Source organism: Orycteropus afer, unplaced genomic scaffold (assembly GCF_000298275.1).
Source record: "Orycteropus afer afer isolate SDZICR_OR568_19922 unplaced genomic scaffold, OryAfe1.0 scaffold00007, whole genome shotgun sequence".
In the NCBI taxonomy this organism is placed as follows: Eukaryota; Metazoa; Chordata; class Mammalia; order Tubulidentata; family Orycteropodidae; genus Orycteropus; species Orycteropus afer.
This window is the reverse complement of record NW_006921594.1, coordinates 17,205,837-17,230,026: the sequence shown is the minus strand read 5'-3', so window position 1 is coordinate 17,230,026 and position 24,190 is coordinate 17,205,837. Positions and strand designations below refer to the sequence as shown.

Here is a 24,190-nt window from a genome sequence, read left to right as displayed (position 1 = left end):
CCGTAGTGATACCGCCTTGGAAACCCAAGGAGGGGTCGCTATGAGTTGGATCTGACTCGATGGCAATGAGTTTTTTTTTTTTTTTTTTTTAACCTGTATTTTCATTTTGTATCACATATAGCTATTTAGATGTCTGTTTTCTCAAAAGAGTCCATTTGGATCCTGCAGTAGGCTACCATGTTTTATTCATTTAGTATCAGTGCCTAAAACACAACAGATACTCAAGAAATGTTCATTGAGTTAAATCAATCAATTAACTAGAAGTAAGCACTCTGGAGATCTATAAGAAACTATTTAAGATGAAATACTAAAATGTTGTGGTTTGCTGCATTTTTTTTTTCTGCCATTTGGTGTGACTCTCTTAATTAATTATAATTGAATGAGGAAAACAGAAACCTGTCTAAGTATTTAGTACCGAGAGAATTTAATGAAAGGAATTGGATGAGCAGTCAACAAAAGAGAAGCCAATAGAGACAGTGAAGAAACCAGAGTTTAGCAAAATCAGGAAGCCACTTCCCACTCCAGGGCTGGAGGGATATATGGAGAAGACACTGATGCCAGGATCACACATGGAAGGCCTGCCTGGGACAGGCTGGAACCACTAAAGTTGGCTAAGATGAAGCATGAGGCAGAAAGAGAGGGGGGGAAAGCCCCTCCAATCTCTTGCCAGAGCCTGTTGTTTTTGGGTGCTTTTGAGTCAATTCTGATTCATAGAAACTCTATGTGGTACAGTGGAACTGGCCTCTAGGGTTATTAGGCTGCAATCTTTACAGAAGCATATTGCCAAGCCTTTCTCCTGTGGAGGAACTGGGTAGGTTCCAATTGCCCATCTTTCAGTTATCAGTCGAGTGCTTGATTTTTCTGTTAACAGGTCTCCCTTGCCAGCATCTAAAACCCCAAACCTGCAGCTGTCAAGTCTATTCTGATGCATGTAGACCCTTTAGGACATAGTAGAACTGCCCCACGGGATTTCCAAGGCTGTAAATCTTTACGGGAAGCAGACTGCTACATCTTTTTCTTGCGGAGAGGCTGGTGGCATTGAACTGCCAACCTTTTGGTTAACAGCCAGGTGTTTAACTTTTGCACCATCTGAGCTCCTTGCCAGCACCTACTACTGTCTGTCAGTAAGAGAGTGGACACAAGAGACTATGGGGAAATGCAGCTTGCTGAGACCAAGTTCCTTATTGTTCAGAGCAGAACAGAGGAAAGGAGCAGCATGCCTCTGGGGACAGCAGCCCCAGGATGGCATACTCTAACTAGTCACCACAGTAGACATTAGTTCCTAGAAAGATCCCCAGATTATTCCAGTTCTTGTATCACAGAATGGGAGCCTGCCGTAAGGAATCTCTGCAAATCACCCTCATACAACCCTTGAGTGTGGTCTGAAATGCTGAGGAGGGTAAGAAACCTACGAAACAATATGAGCATTCATAATGCGATACTAAGATAAGAAACTAGGGATACTCTCCCATATGTGATAATTCCATATACTGTTTATTGTGAACAGGTATCTATCTGGTATATGGTTAGGTATTATTTTTACTACAGTTTTAAATCCGAATCTGGATATCAAGTAACAGGGAAGTTTGGCCTTGTAAAAGTTTTGGAACTTTCTAACCACATTTAAAAACTGCAACCCAAACCATCTTGTATGCCTCCCTTCACCTCCATCACATTCCATGGGCAATGATCATGAAAGAGTAATGAATCTGTAAGTGGAATCAGAATTATTTTCAAATTAGACAACAGAAACTCAAAATTCTGACATGTAGCCAAATGACAATTCTCACATGGTGGAGAGTGGAAGATAGACAGTGATTCGCTTCCAATTCTGGAATCTTTCTGAGGTGTAAATTGAACTTTCTGTGTAGTGCAGACAGCCAATGGTTGGAGGAACACACTCATCAGTGACAAGATGCCAGTCCCTTCCATTGTTCAGAGAATACTGGAGCTGCACACTGTGGGAGTTGCTGAAGGGCTTGCTACAGCCCATGTTCATTTCAAACTGTAAGAAGGTTGATGCTGACACGTGAAAATCCCAGGTCTCTGCATAACGTGGTTTTCCTATTTAAAATACAAAAAGTTTAATGGTAGAATAGAGTTGTGCCCATCAATGGATGAATGGATAAACAAACTGTGGTATATATACACAATGGAATACTACACAACATTAATTAACACCAATGAATCTACAACATATCTCATAACATGGATGAACCCAGAGGACATTATGCTGAACAAAATTAGTCAATCACAAAAGGAAAATATTGCATGAGACCACTATTGTAAAAAGTCAAGAAAAGTTTTTTGCACAAAAAGAAATATTATTTGATGGTTACCGGGGGTGGGAGGGGAAGGGAAGGTAAACCACTAACTAGAAGCTAGATGTATATTAACCTGGATGAAGAGGAAGGTAATTTACAATAAGGAGGAAATCAGTACAAAATGATCAAGGAAAGGAAAATGCTGGAAGGAGTACAAGAATTAAAGGCAACAGAGATAAACACTAATTCATACACAATCCTGCAATAACAGTAATAACAATAATCAATAATCTAAGAGTGGATACATAGATAGACATGTAAGCTGAACAGGTGTGGGAAGGAGAATAGGACTATATCCATGAATGTATAAGTCTGACAGAGGCTATTTCTACTTAAATATATCCAAATATATCCATGAATATAGTAGATAATACAGGGGGCAAAGTTATGAAAAATTCTTAGCCATAACCAAAAACCCTGAGGGAGTGAGTCACTGTCCCTAGAAATTTGGGACTATAATCTCAGGGGACATCAAGGTCACTTGGCACAATATAGTCTACAAAGACAATGTTCTACATCCTACTTTGGTGAGTAGTGATTGGGTTTTAAAAGCTTGTGAGCAGCCATCTAAGGTACAACTACTGCTTTCTCCCCATCTGGAGCAAAGAAGACAGAAGAAAATAAAAGACACATGGAAACAATTAGCCCAAAGGACTGATGGACCAAACCTCAGTGTCCACAACTCTGAGACCAGAAGAGCTAGATGGTTCCCGGCTACAACTACCAACTGCTCTGAAAGGGGTCACATTAGAAGGTCCTGGATAGAGTGGGAGAAAAATATGGAACAAAACTCAAAATCATAAAAAGGCTAGGCTTACTGGTCGGATAGAGATTGGTAGAACCCTCGAGGCTATGGTTACGGTCACCCTTTGGACCTGGAACCCATTTCTGCAGCTAAATTTTCAATCAAAGAATGGCCAGGTCTACAAGGTAAATAATAACTCTAGGAAGCTAGACACTCCTTAGAACAGTCAGCCATTCATGATCAGAAGGGCAACATTTTCCCAAGGACAAAGTTCAGAAGACAGGAAGGATTAGGAAAGGAGAAATGGAAACGAGGAACACAGGGAGGAAATGGGAAGACTGATGTTACATTGAGGGCATTGCAATTAATGACACAAAACAAAATGTGTGTGAACTGTTGAACAGAAAACTGATTTGCTCTGTAAATATTCTGCAAAATTACAATAAAAAGTTTAAATAATAAGGAAAGAATAGAATTGTGCATTCTTTTCTTATTTGGTAGTAATGATTATAGTCAAAATTTTCAATAGCAAACAAAAGCAATGTATTATCTTTAGTGCCTGATTTTATTTTATCACCTGTTCTTAGTTTTTATTTAGCTACTATAGATCCAGAAATATGGACGTCTACTAACTTGACAAGCTTTACTCCTTGAAGGACAACATAGAATCTTAAGTCTGCAAATTATGAAACACAGGAATGTTTTCATTCCTACTCTGTCTCTAAGAAACCTTGTTATATAATCCATGTGCTGTGAAAGACAGTTCCAAGCAAAACCAAATCACTGAGCTCACCAAATTATATTAGAGGACAACACAACTTTTCCCCTAAGAGCCTCCCTTAGCATAAGCAGTGATGCACAGTTTTGCAATAGAGAATTTCCTCTTGAGTTGTAGTTAATTTAGTTGTCTAGTTAATCAAATATTCTCCATTCTCTGGTGTTAATCTATACCTATGTTTTCACTGAATATCAGAGAAGTATCCATAGAGAGACAGTCAATATCCACTTGGCCTCCTTGGATTCGGTACCAGTTGGCTTGTAAATCTATCGAGCCATCAAATTTGTCTTGAAACCCAGTTTGAGAGCTGTCATTCATTCCTATAAGGACATCATCCAAAGCCCACTGAGCTGAATGTTTCCCTGAAATCAGATGAAAAAAGGCAGTTAGAAAAGGTTCATTACATAGCGATATGAATAGCTTCAGGATTATGATTTTAAATCAGATTGTCTAGAAATTGACAGCAAATTAAGAAACATGCAACACCATGTGGCTTTGACTGTATGATCTGATCAACAAACTATCAAGAAAATTGGGGTGAACAGTAACTTACCATGTTGAGGCTGCCACCATCGAAAAGCGGTTGCAGGTGTCTTTGCCTCCCTTGGCAGGTCAATGGAAATGATCTGTGGCTCCAGAAATGACATGAAGTCCAACTCTCGAAGCAAATGCCATAGTATCCCATTGTCATTTGAATACTGAACAACAAGCCCTGAGTTAAAGGACATAAATCCAGTTACTTGGACAGCTTTCCTAGAGGCAAAGTAAGGCCAGGAACAGTATTTTTAAAATGGTAAAACTGCAGCAGAAAGTTCAAATTGTGTCTCAGAGAACAAGGGCACATTCGTCTAACTTCCAAGAATGAATTAGCAGGCCTGAAGGCTCATCAGTTTCTTGACAGTTTCTAATGCACTAACTCCCAGGAAATGGAGAAAAAAATACATAAGCTCTTTTAAAGACCACTCAGCTTTGTATGAGTGATGAGTAGGTTTCTAAGAGGAACATAAAAATCCTCCCCAGATCATGTATTTGAATTTCAGATTCTGTCCTGAACATTGCAAAGTCTCATATTATTATATACTCAGAAGAAATACCTCAATCTCCATAGTACAAAATCAAGTTGCACACTTCGCTGCTGAAGCAACAGACAGTAAGCATTGCCCAATCTGAAATTCTATTAAGCAGAAAGATCTTTTTTCACTGGTACTTCATATTTTATCACACCTTGGTCACTGAAGCCTGAATGGAGCCAGATTATTAAACAGCAAAACAGAAGAATTCACTCCCCTCCAATGTTCTTTGTCCCTTCCTTTCTTTGTACCACCCTTTCACCCTTCACTACCCTGCCCACCCATGCCTTTCCCTGTCACCAGGCAGCATGATCTAGGGTGCTGCACATTGACATGGAAGGGACCTCACATGCCACCCTTGCTGCCTTTCCCTGAAACATTTTTATTTTAAAAAGGACACAGGGAAAAGGCAATGTTAAATACGAACAAAACTTTTCTAATGACGAAATTGTGAAAACCAACAGGAGAGGTTTTTTTGTTTGTTTGTTTGTTTTTCTGTGGGAGAGGGCAGAGGGCTTTGGTCTCTTTTGGCCTCTAATTGCCCATTCCATAGCTGATCCTAGTAAGACTGACATTGTGTAGTCACAATTATGACTAGGGGTATTCTCTCTCTCTCTCTCTTTTTTAATACTTACTGAGTATTCTCAGTAAAGTTGTATTTGTTATATTTATTTTATTATATATATATTCTTTTGAAAATTAAAATCACTCACAGTATATACATCAACCCTAAATGAGATGGACTGACACAGTGGCTCTAACAATGGGCTTAAATACAGCAACAACTATGAGGATAGTGAGGGACTGGGCAGTGTTTCATTCCATTGTGCGTAGGGTTGCTACGAGTTGGAATCAGCTTGATGGCACCAAATGACAACATACCCATCACCTTTTTAATTTCTGCCTTATTGACTGACCAGAGTACCTCAATCTTGTTATCATGCTGGGTAACAAAGGGTTTACTGAAATAAGATTTCAAGAAGGATTATGATAAAATACAGAACTAAAAGAAAGCCTCTTAAGGCTAATCAATAGCATATGGGATTATTGTCACCACATCTGACAAGGGATGATGCCAGAAACAATAATGACTAATATGCTAAAAATTAGAAATTTCAGGAGCATTACACCTACCATATTTAAAATAGATGAAATCATCAAACTGAACAGGAGGCTAAAAATAGCTCAAAAAACAGGAACTCTTTCAGTAGACAGCATGCTACACACAGGTGTAGAGATAAGAGTTAGAGTTTCAGTGGGTTGAGGTGAGATCTATGTATTGGAGAAGGGAGAGAGTCATTGAAGTTCCTGAGGAGAATTGAAAACAGGCTCTTTCTAGTTTTTATTCCTTAAGCTGATGCACATCTACACTCTTTGATGTTTGCTCAAAATATATTCTCTTGGCTTTTTAATGTGAGTTAGATAGACTGAGGTTGCAGATATTGCAAACGTTAGCTTTTCTGGGGACTATTTATTTGTGTCGATACAGTTTACATTTAAGAAGATCAAAAAAGAAGAAGAATATTTTTGATAGCTATCTGTTGTTGTTGTTGTTATGTGTCGTCGAGTCGGACCCGACTCATAGCAACCCCTCCTTGGGTTTCTGAGGCAGTATCACTACGAAAGTAGATTGCCCCATCTTTCTTCAGAGGTGATAGCTATTTAGGGATGACCTATTCAGAGGGTAAATTTAGTATCAGAAATGAAGCATCATGAGAATAAAATCTCACTGGTTAGTCCTATTAGTGCCTTCTACTCTATGGGAGCTCTGGTAGCATAGTGCCTAAGGCACTTGACTACTAACCAGACGACTGGCAGTTCAAACCCACCAGCCACTCCTTGGAAGGAAGATGGGGCAGTCTACTTCCGTAGTGATACTGCCTAGGAAACCCAAGGAGGGGTCGCTATGAGTCGGGTCTGACTCGACGGCATATAACAACAACAACAACTCAAAGTATGATCCAAAGATCATCACCTAGGAGCAGGCCCTACCTGTGGTGGTTTAAAAATATGTTCACAAATTCTTTGACATTTTTCCCTTCAAAAAGTAGAGCCTAATTCCCCTTCTCTTGAGTGTGGCCAGACTTAGTAACTTGTTTCTAAAGAACAGAATACCTTAAAATCAAAGGAAGATGTGTGTGACTTGAGACTGGGTCATAAAGGCATTGCAGTTTCTTACTTGCTCACTCTGGGGAAGCCAGTTGACATGTAGTGAGGACACTCAGGCAACTTTATGGACAAGCCCACAGAGCAAGGAACTAAAACCTTTTGCCAACAGCCATGAGAGTGATCTATTTCGGAAATAGATTTGCCAGCCCTGGGTAAGTCTTCAGGTAATTGCATCCTTGGTCTTTATCTTGTTTGCAGCCTCCCAAGAGATTCTGAGCCAGAACCACCCTGTTAAACTGTTCCAGAATTCCTGACCCACAGAAACTGTAAGATAATGTTTGTAAGTTTTGAGGTAATTTGTTATGCAACCTATCTCCCCAGACCAACAAAATGAGAATATGCATTTTAAAAGTTCCCCAAATAATTCAAATACACATTAAAATATGACATGTATGGCTGAAGAGGATCTGCTTGTAGGGAGATCCTTTCTGCCTTTCGTCTAATTAGCTTTTTCAGGGGTGTCGCTTATATCTGCGGGCGGGAACAGGGTCTGCAGAGATGAAGGCCACAGTTCTAAAGGACAATGAAGGAGGTGCCTATAAGATAAGTGTGAAGGAGTGGATATAATATTAGAAACAGAAATAGCAATATCCATATTTTATATCAACTGCTGAGCCTCCTTGGCTGTATGTCATCGAACACACTGAACATCTGAATAAACCAAGTGATTTTAGCTCATCTACTGTGTGTGTTTAAAGCATGTAAAACATCTCTCTATTCAAACGACAACTCCATCTGCATTCTGCCCAGTCTTAATGAAAACAGACTAATTTTGATTTTAATTCCAAATACGTAAATTGATGCTTCAACTTGAGAAGTACAAAATCTTGACTTTCATCACTGGAAGAGATTTACCAAAAATTGGGCAGATTTACATTCCAGCAACCAGAATTCAATAAAAGGCTGAGAAATGCCTATGGAATGTGAATTACGTGGTCAGCATTGAGTTTAAGAAAAAGGCTCAAGATTAGTTGAGAAAATGTTGCTTGTTTCTAAAGAGATGCTAAGGGGAAATTCTACACAGGACAAATAGTGATCAGAGGTTAAGTATAGCGTGGAGCCTCATGCCTACATAAGAGGATGCTTCCCATTTTACTCTGCCCAGGGTCTAAATTCACACAAACTGAGGCACAGATTTGTAATTTTCAGAAAAGCCATGCACACAACTATTATACTATCCCAACTACAATCATCCATTTAAAAATACACCTACTCTTCACTTACAGGTTATCTCATTTTCTAACATTTCACATTTATAATAGTAAAAGACTACTGTCTGACTATTTTGCTCATTAACCTGTATTTCCTTCCCACATCCAACACCCAGCCGGCAAAGTCTGCCAGGCTCACAGCTGAAGCAGCCAGCTCTCTAGAAGGTTGCTTGTCAGTCCCATCCCCATTGCTGGAGCCACCATTGCAGCTCTTCCTGCTAGGAGACCGAAGTGGATCATGTAGAAGACTTTCTGAGAAGGACCTGTGAGTGGCAGGAGGGGCCCAGGAGGAGGCAGGGACAGTGTGGTCCAGAGTACAACAGTGCTCCCCTCTCCTCAAGTGTCCTGGAGGGACCAAGTCTGGCAGTGGGAAGGGCACCGGGGGTAATGTGGGGTCTGGAGGCTGCAGCACTAGTTGGCTATCCCCTCCTCGTACATGGCCTGGGCTGCTGAGCTTCTCTTCTAAGCAGCTCTTACTCTACAGGTTCTTGGCCTCAGATTTCAAGCCATCTAAGACCAGCAGTGTATTGCTGGGGTCCTCCCTGGCCTGGGGAGGGAATGGCTGTGGGGATCATGAGCCTGGGCAACAACCTCCAACTGGACTCCCTACCCTGCCAGTTGCCTGAACCCCAGAGCCACCAATTTTGCCTCGAATCCAGCCACCAGGCCCCACGTTCACTCAAGTGCCAGGGCCAACGGCAGGGCCTTAGGGCCCAGAGTATAACAGTGCAGGGGCACAACAATTCCAAGGGTCCAGGCTGTGAGGCCACTTCTGTGTCTTCCTCTTCCTCCTCATATAATACCAGTTTTACATGATAATCTGCTCTAACTAACCATGTCAATAAATGAGGAGTGGTAGTAACTTTATTACAAAGGATTAAGAAAATATTAAAATGTTCTACCTCTCTAAGGAGAAAACAACGTTCTGAGGACAGGACCAAGTCTCCTTTTGCACCTTTCAAAGATTCTGTCTCTGTCTGGGAGGGTAGGGATTCAAGAAATATTCATTTGTTTTGAACGACATACTGAATCAGTAGAGTGGTCCAGCACTCATGACGACCACGGCAAAGTCCCCACTCTTACAGGAACTTACATTCTAGTAAGAGCAGTCAGATAACAGATAGTCAAGAAATAAACAGGAACATTGTAGAGTATAAAAGCTAAACAGAAATAAATAAACTGCTAACATGGAAAGCAAACCTCAGGGAGAGGTTGGGGGGTTGCTAACTTAGAAGGACCTATTTCAGAACTGAATCATTTGAGGCAGAAGATGATATGGGTGCCTACGTAGAGTAGAGTTCAGGGAAAGGAGAGAGGCAATATGGCATGATGGTTAAAGCACAGGCTCTGAAGCCAGCGGCAGTTGTTTGAATTCCTGCACAACCACTTACCAGCCACTTACTAAACCTCCTTGTGTCTCAGCTTCTACATTTATAAAATAGGACTAATAATCTACATATGGCAAAGAGATACCATAGAGATTAAATGAATTACCACAGGTAAAACCCTCAGAACAGTGCCTTACATATAATAGATGCTCAGTAAAAGTTAGTTTATTATTACCAAGAACTGCTCCTCTTAGTGTATATGGCCAGGAAATAGGAGTTTGATCTACATTTAATAATGCCCTATGTAGACACAAGCCAAACTCACTGCTATTGAGTAGATTCCGACTCATAGTGACCCCCTTTGGGTTTCGGAGGCAGTAAATCTTTACAGAAGTAGATTGTTCAATCTTCCTTCTGAGGAATGGCTGGTGGGTTTGAACCGCCAAACTTGTGGCTACAGTCAAATGCCTTAGGTACTATGCCACCAGATTTCTAACCTTTATGCTGAATGTTTAAGTCTCTGCTATTTTTTTTCTCCTGTGGAAGCTCTGGTAGCATAGTGTCTAAGGCATTTGACTGCTAACCAGAAGGCTGGCTGTTCAAACCCACCAGCCACTCCTTGGAAGGAAAGTTGGGCCATCTACTTCCGTAGTGATGCCACCTCGGAAACCCAAGGAAGGGTTGCCATGAGTTAGATATGACTCAGTAGCAGTGGGTTTTTTGGTATGGGAAGTTACAAAGAAACAGGGTTCCCTAAAGCAAATGGCCTTTGATCCTGCCTACACCCAGGGCAGACCTATTGTTGGTCTGATTTAGGCATCTGGACAAAGAATGTTCAGAGACAAGGCCATAGCTCCATGCAGCTGCCTGTTCTATGAAGGAGAAAGAAGAGAGGGAGTTATATAGGGTAGGAGTTAGTCTATAAAATTCTGGTTGAATGCTGGGAAGAAAAAGGTCTAATTTGGCAATAGTAACTATAATTTCTTTGGAAGCACAGTAGCTTACCTTCATTTCTTGCTCTTGGTTTGATGCAGGTAATACCTGAAGTTTTGCTTCCAATTTGTATATAAAATTGTACAAGTCTAGGGAAAAAAATTTAGTCTACTTACACATGGGTGGATTTAAGAAACTTAATACTTTATATTTTGACACATAAAAAATCCCCCTTTTTTTTTTAAAAAAAAAAATTTTACTGTGATTTGAAAGAAAGTTTACAGAGAAAATTCATTTTCCATACAGCAGTTCATACACATTTTGTCTCATGACTGCAATTCCCCACAAAGTAATAGCTCTCTTCCCACTTCCTCCCCATAGTTACCTCTTCCCTGTATCCTTCCCTCCCATGTATTCCCACCCCCAGAGCTATCTCCCTGTGCAAATACTGCCCTTCTGTTCTCCAATAATTGATTGCTCCAAGGAATGTATCTACCTGATATAAATGTTCACTCCATATGCCTGTCTATTGTTTGGCTGGAAGCCATAGGAGTGAATTCAATTCCAGATCTGAAGGGGAGCTAGGGGCCATAAACTCAGGGGTCTCACCAGGCTCTATCAGAGCAGTAAACCTGATCTTTAAAAATCCCCTATAGTTCTTAAATATTACTTTAAAAATGCAAATAGCATATGACAAGTAGGAACTATACAGATTGTTGCAAATTAATTTTCTATTCATTTAGAAATAGGTAATTAATATGACCATTAATTTACTCTGTAATAATGGTCTAAGCAAAAAAGAACCCTAAATCATTAACCTCATTTCATCATGACAGCCTGATGTAATTTAATGGAAATTCCTTAAATCTGACAACACCATCCTTAGAAATTCAAGATTAAAAAAAAAAAGTATATTTCTAAATCTAACATTAAGAAGGTGAATGTTGTGCTTGCTTAAGGCCAGATAATGACTTAAGCATTATGGACTTAAAACTCACATGGGGTGAAGTAAATTATGCCTAAATCCACTGTAACTAACAGACTGTCACACTTCCGTGACAAGGTTGCCAAAGGAAGGGAAAGAAAAAATATGACACAAAATTCTGTATTTTACTGAGTATTAGGCCAAACATTTCAAACTTTCTTCAGTTTCCTTTCTTCAAATTCTCAAATAATTTAATTGATAGAAAAGCTTAATTTTATGTTGTTGTTGTTGTTGTTGTTCTGTGCCGTCGAGTCGGCCCCGACTCATAGCGACCCCTCCTTGGGTTTCCAAGGCAGTTATCACTATGGAAGTAGGATTGCCCAACCTTCCTTCCGAGGAGTGGCTGGTGGGTTTGAACCACCAGCCTTCTGGTTAGCAGTCAAGTGCTTTAGCCACTATGCTACCAGAGCTCCTGCTACTATTTCATTTCACCTTAAAAACCAGGCAATTATTTACTTCTCCAGTAGGTGTCAGTGTAGGTATTTTAAAGTTGGGGAGCAGTTTTGAAGAAGTAAATAGAAATAAACTTAGATAAATGAGGGTGCATCACTTTTGGACATAGAATTTAAAGTTGGAAAATTATTAAATTTCTTCAAATAGCATGTATTAAAAATAATATCAAATAATCTTCGTAACAACACAGAACTTCAGAAAACCAAGCTTATGTACACTGGACATGTTTGTCTCAGTGATGACTATTCATTAATTAGTATATTGTGACACGATTTTTTGTAGCAGATACCTATTTTATTATGGGGCTAAAGTTCATCTATGTTTTCACATATTCAACCCACATGATGTGGCAAATACTATGCACACACAATATTTAAGCTCAGTATTAACTACTTACCTGATATTCCTGGTATCAAGAGGTACTGTCCTCGCTTCCCTTTTCCCAGGGCCATTGAAGTAGAGAGATTTACCATCATTAAGCGTTCCACAGCCAGTTCCAACCTGACCGCCGGTTATCTTGTACCACAGAGGGCTGAGCTTCCCCTCAAATCTGTCGAACATCTCACTGTGATTAGGGATATTAGACACACAGGTTCCTTGTGCAGCTTCAGAGGGAAAAATAAAACAAAACAAAACATAAAAGAGATGCTTTCTTGAAATCACTAAACAATAACAGTATTTTCAGCATTTGGAAAAGGAATTATTTCTACTGTCTTGGAGGAAAAAAGGGGGAAATTCATATCTCCAAATGGTCTGTCTGAAATGTAGCCACCAATATCATCATCAGAAACACTATTCTGCCTCCAGATTAAAAGAAAAAATTAATAGAGAGAGAAATTGGGAATCACACATTCCCATAGCTCTCACTCCTCAGATACAAATCCTCTGAGTGGCAGGAACTGCTCTCAAGCGAGGTTTTGTCTGTAATAAACTTCACTAGTTTGTTGTCCTTCTATTAGGCAAGTCAATCCCAGACTTTTAAAAACTACCCTTGAAACCACAAGTGGATAGCACTCTCCACAGAAGGCTTGTAACAACATGTGCTTGTTTTTGGTCACACACCAGATGGACGCCAGACACTGAAAAGCTCAAGAATCCTTTTGAAGTTGCCTCCAAAAAAACCTCACTGCCATTGAGTCAATTCTGACTTATAGCAACCCCCTTTGAGTTTCCTAGGCATTAAATCTTTACGGAAGCAGATTGCCTGGTTTTCCTGAAATGCTAAATGCTAAGAAAGATTGAGAAGTTCATGATATTTTCTCCAATTATATATACTCTTTCATCTCAGCTTGTTTCATTTTTCCTTGCAGCAATATTCAAAGGTGACCATAGTCAGAAAATACTTCTCTTGCAAAGTTATCTTTTGGCAATCTTGTACATATCATTTCATAATTTTCATTTTTTACTTTAAATGTAAAATAATTATATCAATTAAAAAAAAATGAAAGATCAGAGAGAGGCCCTGCAACCAAGTCATTAAGAGTTTGGGGTCTGGTAGCATAGTGCCTAAGGCATTTGACTGCTAACCAGAAGGCTGGTGGTTCAAACCCCCTAGCCACTCCTTGGAAGGAAGATTGGACAATCTACATCTGCAGTGAAATCGCCTCGGAAACCCAAGAAAGGGTCACTGTGAGTCAGATTCGACTTGACAGTAATGAGTTTGGTTTTATAGGGCTGGAAAAAAGGAGCTCGGTGTTGCAGTGCCTAAGGCATTTGAGCAGTTCAAACCCTCCAGCCGCGCAATGGTAGGAAGATCAGGCAATCTACTTCTGCCTCAGAAACCCAATGGGGGTTGCTATGAGTTGGAATTGACTTGATGGCAGTGAGTTTTTTTTTTTTTTTTAAATAGGCTTTGAAGCCCAGCTCTAGCAACTCCTAGCTTTGTGACCTTGGGAGAGGTACTAAACCTCTCTGTGCTTCAATTTCCTCATGTGTGAGCAGGAACAGTAACAGTCCTATGATGCAAAGTTACTGTAAGAATTAAGTAAGATAGTATAGTGCCTGATAGGAGCAGCGCCTCAAGAAATATTCATTGTTATTAATAAGTAACCAATCAGCTTTGGAGAATGAAATTTGTGTCATCACGTTTTTCCTCCTTAGCATGCTTTTTTTGTCCTTACCGTTAGGGGCCACTGAGTCAGCCCTCAGCTCGTGGTCCCTCTGCATTACAGGACGTTACAGGATGAAATGCTATGTGGTCCTGCTCCATCCCCTGACTGTTAGCAGATCAGATCACTGTGATCCATAGAGTCTTCACTGGCAGTTTTCAGAAGTAGATCACCAGTCTTTTCTCCCTAGTCTGCCTTTGTCTGGAAGCTCTGCTGAAACCTGTTTGGCATCACAACAGCATGCAAGTCTCCACTGACAGGTGGAGGCCGTGCCAGAGGTGCTTTGGCCAGGAATCAAATGGGGGTGTCTGTACGGAAATGAGAATTCTCCCATTGAACCATCACTGCCCTCTTTCTCTTCCTTAAACCTGCTGTCGAGCTGACTCTGACGCAAAGCATTTCCAAGGCTGTCATTTTAACGGCAGCAGACTGCCACAGCTTTCTCCCACAGAGTAGTTGGTGGATTTGACCTGCTGCCCTTTCAGGTTGCAGCCGAGTGCTTTAAACACTGTACCACCAGGCCTCCTTTTTCTTCCTTAAGCAGCTCAAAACTATAAAATATCCTAGCACTTCATATACCTGGGTTGTAAATTCCTGTAAATCTCAGGCTTAAAGAACAGTAACCTTAGATTCTATATCCTTGGGAGAAGTGACCTCAAATACAGTAACCAGAGAGGAATATTTTACAAACAAACTGTCAGACACAATTTATTCAGCCTTACCGGTATATCCCAGGTCACAGAAACATACTCCTGAAACGCAGTCCCCATGGCCACTGCAGTAACTGGGACAAGGCTCAGATATATACACTCCATCCAAACCAAACGGAGGCACATTTTTCTGCGAGCTGCTTTCCTGGATCCATCGGAATCTGGTTTTGCTGCTGGGGGAAAAAAAAAAACCCAAAACATCTATTTCTTGTACTAACATCTTATTCCAAAGCACTTAACTATAAAGTGGATCAGAAAAATTAAAGAGATTTTCTATTTATTTGAAGGTCATGCCAGCTTGATTGCACACCTAACCTTCATACGGTGTTTGTGTCAGATGTTCCCAAAGTTTTTTTATTTCTTCTTCTGCGTAAATGTTTCAATACCATGAGGACATCAGGTACAGAAGACTTTTGTGTATGTGTGTGGTAAATATATATGTAACAAAACATTTGACATTTCAATATTCTTCACACAGGAACAAAAGACTTCTGATGGGCAGAAACATGCATTTAAATACTTGTATATTTTGTTTTTTAGTACTAAATAAAATAGCAAAAAACGAAGAAAACAAACTCACAGCTGTGGAGTCAGATCTGACTCATAGCAACCCCTACTTGGGTTTCCGAGGTGGTATCACTACAGAAGTAGATTGCTCAACCTTCCTTCCGAGGAGTGGTTGGTGGGTTTGAACCATCAGCCTTCTGGTTAGCAGTCAAGTGCCTTAGGCACTACACCACCAGAGCTTCCAGTAAATAAAATAGGGAAAGATATTTTTCTTTTATTTCATTAATATCCACCCCTCCATTATACATGGGAGCTCTGGTGGTGTAGTGCTTAAGGCATTTGACTGCTAAGTTGAACACTGGCAGTTAAAACCCACCAGCCATTCCTGGGAAGGAAGACTGGGCAATCTACCTTCCTAGAGATACTGCTGCGGAAACCCAAGGAGGGGTCGCTATGAGTTGGAAATGACTCGATTGCCATGAGTTTTGGGTTTTTGTTGTTGTTGTTTGTTTGTTTATTGCACTAGTTTTATAAGTATTTCCAGAAGAGGCTATTTGGGTGTTTTTGAAGCCTTACATGAGGAATCTTTTATTTTCCACTGGCATGATTCTGGTAGGGAAGAAGGGTAAGTTTGTACTGACAGCTCCCCTCCCACCTGTTGCTTTCATCTCTTTCCTCTTTATTGTTCCTCCTCAAATCTCCAAGACACTCATGCTATGCACTGTTAGCAACCATCTGGGCTGCCAATGAACACTGGTATCTGCCAATGAACAAAAGAGGAACGTAGAAGCAGTTCTTAAAGACCCTGAAAAACCAGTGGGCTGAGCTGCTGCCCGGACCCTTATCCCCAGAACAACAGCTTTTAGGCTGCCAGACTAACACTTGCCTCCATCTCTGTTTAGCCTTTTCAATCCTTTCAACACATCTCTTTTCTTTTCAAATATAGGGGAACACACACACACATTTATAGTTTTGTACCAGGGAAACTACCTCTTTGCTCTCAGTTCTGCTGAAATCAAAGAAGAAAGATGATTAGGATATCTAGATTCTAATGAATTTTGCTGCTAATATTTATGGATTTTGGGGTGAATCCAGTTTCTTAGTACAAGGCGTAAAGAATTTTGAAGATTGATAAAGACTGTCAGAGATAACTTCTCCCTTCTCCCTTCTGTTACCATGAAAATAATTTGGCAATATCAGAATGTATTCCATTTTGGCTCTTCGAATAACTTTGATAATTTGACAACACTGAGGCATAACCCTGGCTTCTCCTCCTCCCCCCATTATTTTAAATTACCTACTCTAGGCACATTTGCAAACTCTAACCAGTAAAGTTGTTTCCCAGGTTTAACAGTTTTGAGAGCTGTGGTAGTTAACGTTGTGTCAAGTTGGCTGGGCCTGGTTTTGAGTTGCTGGGCATTATTCCCCATGATGAGATCGGTAATCAGCTCCATGGTGGAACCTGTCGTGAGGAGCTGAGGAGCTGCTTTAGGGATGTGGTCTGCTTCTGGCATATAAAGAGAAGCGTCGGGAGTGGCCTGCAGCATTACAGCACTCTTGGACCTTGGACGTAGCTGAGTCTTCATTTAGCAGCCTGCCAGGTTTCCTGCCAATCTTGGGACTGTCTCTGGACTTGAACTAGTGGCCTGTCATGTTGTTTGGTAATCTTGGGACTGTGCCTTTTTACTTGTTGACTTTGGGTTTGCCAACAGCTGTCTGAGTGAAGAGAGCCTCCAGCTTCAGTGGGCTGGGAGCTAAAGGCAGAGCTGAAGCCCAAGGTCGAGGAACTTTCACCAAGCCCCTATAGTCTGGCACTTTGAACTGAGACTTCTAGCCTCTAAAACTGTAAGAAGAAATCCCTGTTTGTTAAAGCCACCCATATGTGGTATTTTCTGTTAGAGTGGCACAAAGTGACCAAAAACAGGAGCTTACTCGTCTATTAGTGTAAGGCCCTGTGTTTCAGTGTATTAAGAGGAAGATGAACACATTTTTTAATTTCCTTTAGAGCTACATGGGTCTTATTTTTTAAAGCAAAACAGAATTGAATTAAAGAGGATTATAACAACAAAACAAAAGTAAAAAAATAAAAAGAGTCAAAGAAAATACAGTTGTTCTAATGTCATAGACCTTGGGAAAATTCCTTTCACTGGGCCTATAAAATTATTCAGCCTATGAAGAGTTTTTTCATTGCAAAGGAAGTAGATAGAGTGGGTGAAAGGTTATCTTTTGCCAACAGGAAGTGATAATTGAGGAGAAAGAGGGAGTTTCATCTTATGTAATTTTACTAGAAATAAACCATAGTGTGGCGCTGACAATTTGAATCATTAACAAACCTGCTCCATTGTCCTGCATGTCCTAGATGAGGCAGAAAAAGAAGATAAGACTCTACCTCTCTGCCTCCTTCACCTATTTTCACTTTTGCTTGGAGAATGTCTGAGTGACTTGCCGAACTGGCTTCTATACTCTATCCTTGCACCATCACACACTTCAGGGAGATGCTGCATCTGCTTTTCAAACCAAGGAGGTTCCTGAGCACATGTTTGTCCTGTAGAGAAGTGCACTGGTGATAGGTAGAGGTGAAGGAGATATTCTTCAGAATACAAACAACTGTGTTTCTGGCTTTGCATTCTGTATAAGGAACATAGAGCATGCTGGGTGGTATGCTCTATGGATGGGGATGCCTCTGAGAGTTGGAAGGGATGTGTCAGCATACATTTACTGCCACTACTGTCTCTCTTCTATAGGCAAGAATCAGCAGAATTAATATAAGCACAAATTTCTGCTTTGAGAAAATCAGCTTACAATTATTTCTGAAAGAGCAATATGTTTTAACACTTGAAATTCTCAGCTTTCCAATGTTCCATTTGGAGATATCTGAGTTTGTTGAACATGCCATAGAAGGATGAATAACATTTACTTGGGATAAAGTGAAAACATATTTCCTGTTATGCAGCAGAGGACTCATCATCAGAAATGCCATCAACCAGCAAGCGGGATGGTATTCTTGATTATCCAGGAAGCTCAATTCTAATTAGGGAAGAATTAATCTCCAAAAGCTGAGGCCCAAGAAAATATTGATACATTGGAAGCCTCAAAATAATGGATCAGTTTATGATATGAAAAGCAATCTTTTCTTATTTCTCATGTGGCTTAACCAATTAGGTTATTCCATCCAACATCAAGCAGTCTGTAGTCTGAGATTCAGCTGTATATTATCTGACTTTGAGGAAATCAAGCTAGATTTGTGTTCTTTGGCTCTTGATTTTATTGACTGCTTTTTCACAGTGATGTCTTCCATCACTTTGATATTCTATTCACTGCAGCAAAGATTTTTTTTTTTTTTTTTGGCAGCAAATATGCACCACTTGATGCTCCCCAACTGCATGGCATGCTGCAAACATCTATTTGGAAGGGTTATGGTTGGGCTTCAGTTTCATAAAAGCATATGGGAGGACGACAGCAACAGAGGTGAGGAGTACCAGGGCTGGACTGTTAAAGATTGAGAGCCTGGGCCAAGTGAGCAGTTCAAGGGCAGGTACCAGCTTGGGGAAACTATGCCAGATTAACTCATTATGTTTAAAATGGAGAAGGCTGTGACCAGAGCAGCCTTAGATCAGATATGGGAGGCTAGTTTCATTTATGTTTTTATGCGAAACTTTGAGGCACATTAGCACAGCTCACACTTTTGAAATAAACCCTTCGTTTTGGGCAAGTTCTGGCAATGAAGAAGAGCTAAATATATTAAGGCTGCTGTATGGGAGAACATGTCTGCCTGCTGATCATTTACTTAACTTTTGGGATACCATATACTTCTGGCTTTCCTTGTATTCTATTAGCCCTTTTTAGTCTGCTTTGCCAAATCATTTTCATCTTCCTGACCTCCAGATGTTCAGCTCTTATACCTCTTGTCCTTTTTACTTATCCATATCTGGATTTGTATTTATCATTTTCATTTTCCTAACTCCCAAACATTTACACATAAAGCTCAAGGTTTATACATCCAATTGTCTATACTATATTTTTGCTTGGCTGTTTTATAGGAAATTCAACACATCCAAAGCCAAATTTTGGTTTTTCTTCTCCTGTAATTTCTCTAGTTTTATCAGTCTCAGTACATGGCTCCATCCTTCACCCTTTTGCTTCCATTAATACCTCTTCCTTTCCCTGCTTTATTTTTCTTTGTAACATGTATTACAAATTGAAATGATATTGCATATTAAGTTATTTACTTTGTCTCCCTGTTTTGTTCATCATTTTATCAAAGGGTCCAGAAAAGTGCCCAATACTAGATGCTAAATAATTATTTGCTGAGTGAATAGGAAAAGGTCTTAAAAGTGGAGTGAAACTTCAGTCAGGGAGATGCTGGCAGAAGTGGTGGTGGTGGTGCTGAGAAGCAATGGTGCCTTTGCTCTAGAAAGAAATGCTGTTAAAAAGACTGGAGATCCTTAAGCCAGAGTTTCTTTAGCTCTATAGAGCATCTTGAATTATTACTGTGGTGAATTGTTATAATAATGGCTCCCACTAAAATCATACTGTCAAGTTCTACTTTGTCACATGGAGTCACTTTGAATTGAAATTGACTCAATGGCACCACTCCCACCAACAACAGAATTTATTCCTCTGAGTGGCTTTCTTCCACACTGATTCTATGCTTGTTCATGAACTGATTTGGACCAATAGGATATTAACATACGTGACACAGAGGTTTAATAACCACTTGCACACAGAACTTGCCTCTTGAAATGCTTTGCTATAATATTAAGAAGCCCAGTCTAGACTCCTTGAAGATGAAAGCCTATGTGAAGAGACAGGAACAGACATTCCAACTGAGGCTTATGACTTGTCGCCCATCCTCAGTCAACCCATCTGAGTAAACTCAAGAGATAACAGCAAAAGAACTGCCCAGTTGCTTAGTAAGCACAACACCAACAATAAAGAAGGAAAGAGAGGAAATACTGGATAACAAAATGAACTCAGCCCAGAAAAGTATCTGGACCAAGGAAATCACCAACATGACAAAAAACACAATAGAATGACAGCAATCAATTCATACCTATCACTGATTATACTCAATGTGAATGACCTAAATGCTCCAGTCCAGAGAAAAAGAGTGGCAGATTGGATAAGAAAAGAAGACCCATCGATATGCTGCCTACAAGAGACCCACCTTAGACACAAAAATAAAAATAAATTAAAACTTAAGGGGTGGAAAACAATATACCAAGCCAATGGTAACCAAAAAAGAGCAGGAGTGGCAATATTAATTTCTGATAAAATAGACTTTTAGGTGAAAAGCAGCATAAGGGAGAAATAAGGTCACTACATGATGCTGAAAGGGTGAACCGACCAAGGCATTACGATAATAAATATCTATGCAGTCAATGAAAGTGCTCCAAAATACGTGAAGCAAATAGTAATTGACTTGAAGGGAAAATAGACAACTCTATAATAGTAGTAGGAGACTTTAACACACCACTTTCAAGGAGGAACAGATAAACTAGAAAAAAACTCAACAAAGATACAAAAGAACTCAACAACACAATCAACCAACTCAACCGCATAGACATACACAGAGCACTCCACCCAACAAAAGCACAATTCACATTCTTCTCCAGTGCACATGGATCATTCTCCAGAATAGATCATATGTTAGGACATAAAACAAACCTCAATAAATTAAAAAAACATTGAAATATTACAAAATATCTTCTTGGACCACTATGCTATAAAATTAGAAATTAGTAATAGGAAGAGCAAGGAAAAAACATCAAATATATGGAAGTTGAATAATACACTGCTCAAAAACTACTGGGTAATAGAAGAAACAAAGAGTGAAATAAAAAAAAATCCTAGAAACAAATGAGAATGAAGATACATTTTACCAAAACCTATGGGACACAGAGAAAGCAGTGCTCGGAGGTCAATTTACAGCAATAAATGCACACATCAAAAAAGAGGAAAGAAAAAAAACCAACACTTTAACTCAATAACTCCAACAATTAGAAAAAGAGCAACAAAAGAAACCTACAGTATCCAGAAGTAAGGAAATAATAAAGATCAGAGCAGAAATAAATGAAACAGAAAACAAAAAAACACACACCAGCATACCAGTGACCACACCAACATACCAGCAATCACCCCAAGGATTTACCTTCAGCACCTGATTTTATCGGCAGCTTGGGTTGGCTAGGTGCAAACATCCAGCGCCACTGAAACCTGAGCAGAGAGTCCATTGGTGCTGCAGGAGGGTGGGCCTGGGGAGGTGGCCCTGCAGCGGGTCACTGCGTAGGCTTGGGTCAGCTTGGTGGTAGTGAGAGGCCTGTGCTTGACTTTATCAGTAATATTAGGACCACAGATTACTAGTAGGCACTCTCCTGAATCCAGCACTGTTGACACCGAGCGGATCTTTGGCGTCACAGGTGGGCAGACCCACAGAGGAACTCCCGAGGTGGACTGTGGTCTGGGCTGGTTGGGCCAGTGCCGCAGGCCAGCGGGGCCAGAGAGAGATATCCCTGCTGCAGATCATGGAGCTGGGAAGTTGTCTTGGGTTGGCTTTTTAGCATGGAGGGGCCTTGGGAGTGGAGTGTTTGAGTGTGTCTGAGCCTGGCAGAAAGTGGCGATGCCCTAACAACTGGAGTCTTTGCTGAAATTGAGCTGTGGGCCTATAAATAACAATATGACATCACTGGTAGCAGCCCGCTAAAAGATCTAGAAACTGCCCCTAGCAACAGTGAGCTTTCCTTCTTCCACTCCCAACTTCTCCACCAATAACTTCACTCATCCAATAGAAGAAACCACATTCAGCCAACATAAAAGCACCTGGTATGAACTTTAAACCCTCTTTATGACAAACTGAAACCCATATACACATTCCACACAGTGATTCCACCATCACAAAGAAAACTGCAGAGCAACCCAGCATATCTGAATTAATAACTAAAAAAAAAAAACCCACAAACTTCACCTTTTCAAAATATTAAACCATAAAACTAAGACAAAACAAATCAGTATACAACCAACAGTTAAAGACAACCTCAAAATGTCTAGGAAACAGCAGGTTACCTCAAATCAAACAAAAAAAAAGAAAAACAGGACAAGGCATTAGAAACAAAACCACAAGCAAGGTTTTATTACATATGGAGGAAGAAGAGGTAATAGAATTATCTGAGAAGGAATTTAGAAGATATGTTTATAGAGCTTTATAAGAGCCTAAGGAAACCCCAAACAGAAACTAGGAGAACACATACAGTTCCCTGGAAGAACCCAGGAAAAACATTCAAGAACAAAATAATAAGATTAATGCACAATCAGAACTCATACAAAAACAGCAGTTAGAAATCCAGAAGATGAATAGCAAAATTACAGAATTACACAACACAGTAGAAGCACAAAAGTCTAGGTTAGAACTGGCTGAAGAACACATATCCCAAATAGAAGACAAATCCCTGGGCACCAGCCTGTATGAAGAAAAATCAGAACAAAGATTTAAGAGAAATGAAGGGAACCTAAGAATTATATGAGATGACATGAAAGAAACCACATAAGACTCACTGGAATCCCAGAACAAGAAGAGGTGAAAAAAACCACCGAGAAAATTGTGGAACACCTGTTAACAGAAAACTTCCCCATATCATGAAAGAAGAAAAGATATTTGTCTAAGAAGCTCATAGAAACCCACACAAGACAGATCCCAGGAGAAAAACACCAAGGCATACTATAAACAAACTTTCCGAAACCAAAGAAAAAGAAAAAATTTTGAGAGCTGCCTGGGACAAAAGAGATATTACTTATAATAATCAAACAATTAGGCTGAGCTCCGATTACTTAGCAGAAACCATGCAGGCAAGGAGGCAATGGGAGAGCATATATAAAACACTGAAGGAAAAGAACTTCCAATCATGAATCCTATATCCAGCCAAATTATCCATCAAATATGAGGGTGAAATCAAGGCATTCTCAGACAAACAGAAATTAAGGCATTTTGTAAAAACAAGAACAACCATACAAGAAATGCTTAAGGAAGTCCTTCTGATAAAGAACCTACAACAGAGATCAACAAAATCAGGATACGTGGCATCGACACTAAAACCAAATCAGAAATAGTAACTCAAAATAAGGCCATAAAACATTGCACTCTAAAAACCAAGGAAGTCAATCAGCACACAACAACAGCAACTAACCTAGTAGAGGGAATAAAACTTTTAGGTACAAACTTCCAAAGGAGGAGGAAAACAGGACAATGTCTTCACAGTACACACTGTTCTAAAAATGCAGACACAACAATATACTTCAAGGTAACCACAAAGAAAAGTAACAATCCCCCTTAAGCAAATCCAAAAGGAAGGAAAACATATGGGTTTAATAAGCACAAAACCAACAATAAAGAAGAAAAGGGAGAAAGCATCAGGCAACAAACTGAACTCAGCACAGAAAAGTATATGGACCAAGGAAACACCAAAACATGACAAAAAAAACATAATAGAATGACAGCAATCAATTCATACCTATCACTAATTACACTCAATGTGAATGGACTAAATGCACTTATCAAGAGAAAGACAGTGGCAGACTGGATAAGAAATGAAGACCCATACATATGCTGCCTACAAGAGACCCATCTTAGACACAAAGATAAAAACAAATTAAGAGTTAAGGGATGGAAAAAATATACCAAGCCAATGGAAACCAAAAAAGAGCAGAAGTGGCATTATTAATTTCTGACAAAATAGACATTAAGGTGAAAAACATCACAAGAGATAAAGAAGGACATTATATGATGCTGAAAGGGTCAATTGACAAAGAAGACTTTACAATAATAAATATTTATGCACCCAATGAAAGTGCTCCAAAATATGTGAAGGAAATATTA

The 24,190-nt window shown here is 39.8% G+C and overlaps 1 protein-coding gene across 1 annotated transcript in view; it reads right to left on the bottom strand.

Moving 5' to 3' along the window:
• Window positions 1-24,190, bottom strand: part of RELN (reelin) — a 710,657-nt gene that overhangs the window by 117,069 nt on the left and 569,398 nt on the right. The window contains exons 29-34 of the mRNA XM_007944540.1: window positions 14,827-14,984; window positions 12,394-12,601; window positions 10,631-10,707; window positions 4,401-4,559; window positions 4,021-4,209; window positions 1,791-2,064 (exon numbers count right to left, since the gene is read on the bottom strand). Coding sequence (XP_007942731.1) covers window positions 1,791-2,064; window positions 4,021-4,209; window positions 4,401-4,559; window positions 10,631-10,707; window positions 12,394-12,601; window positions 14,827-14,984 — 1,065 coding nt within the window. The remainder of the gene's footprint in view (window positions 1-1,790; window positions 2,065-4,020; window positions 4,210-4,400; window positions 4,560-10,630; window positions 10,708-12,393; window positions 12,602-14,826; window positions 14,985-24,190) is intronic.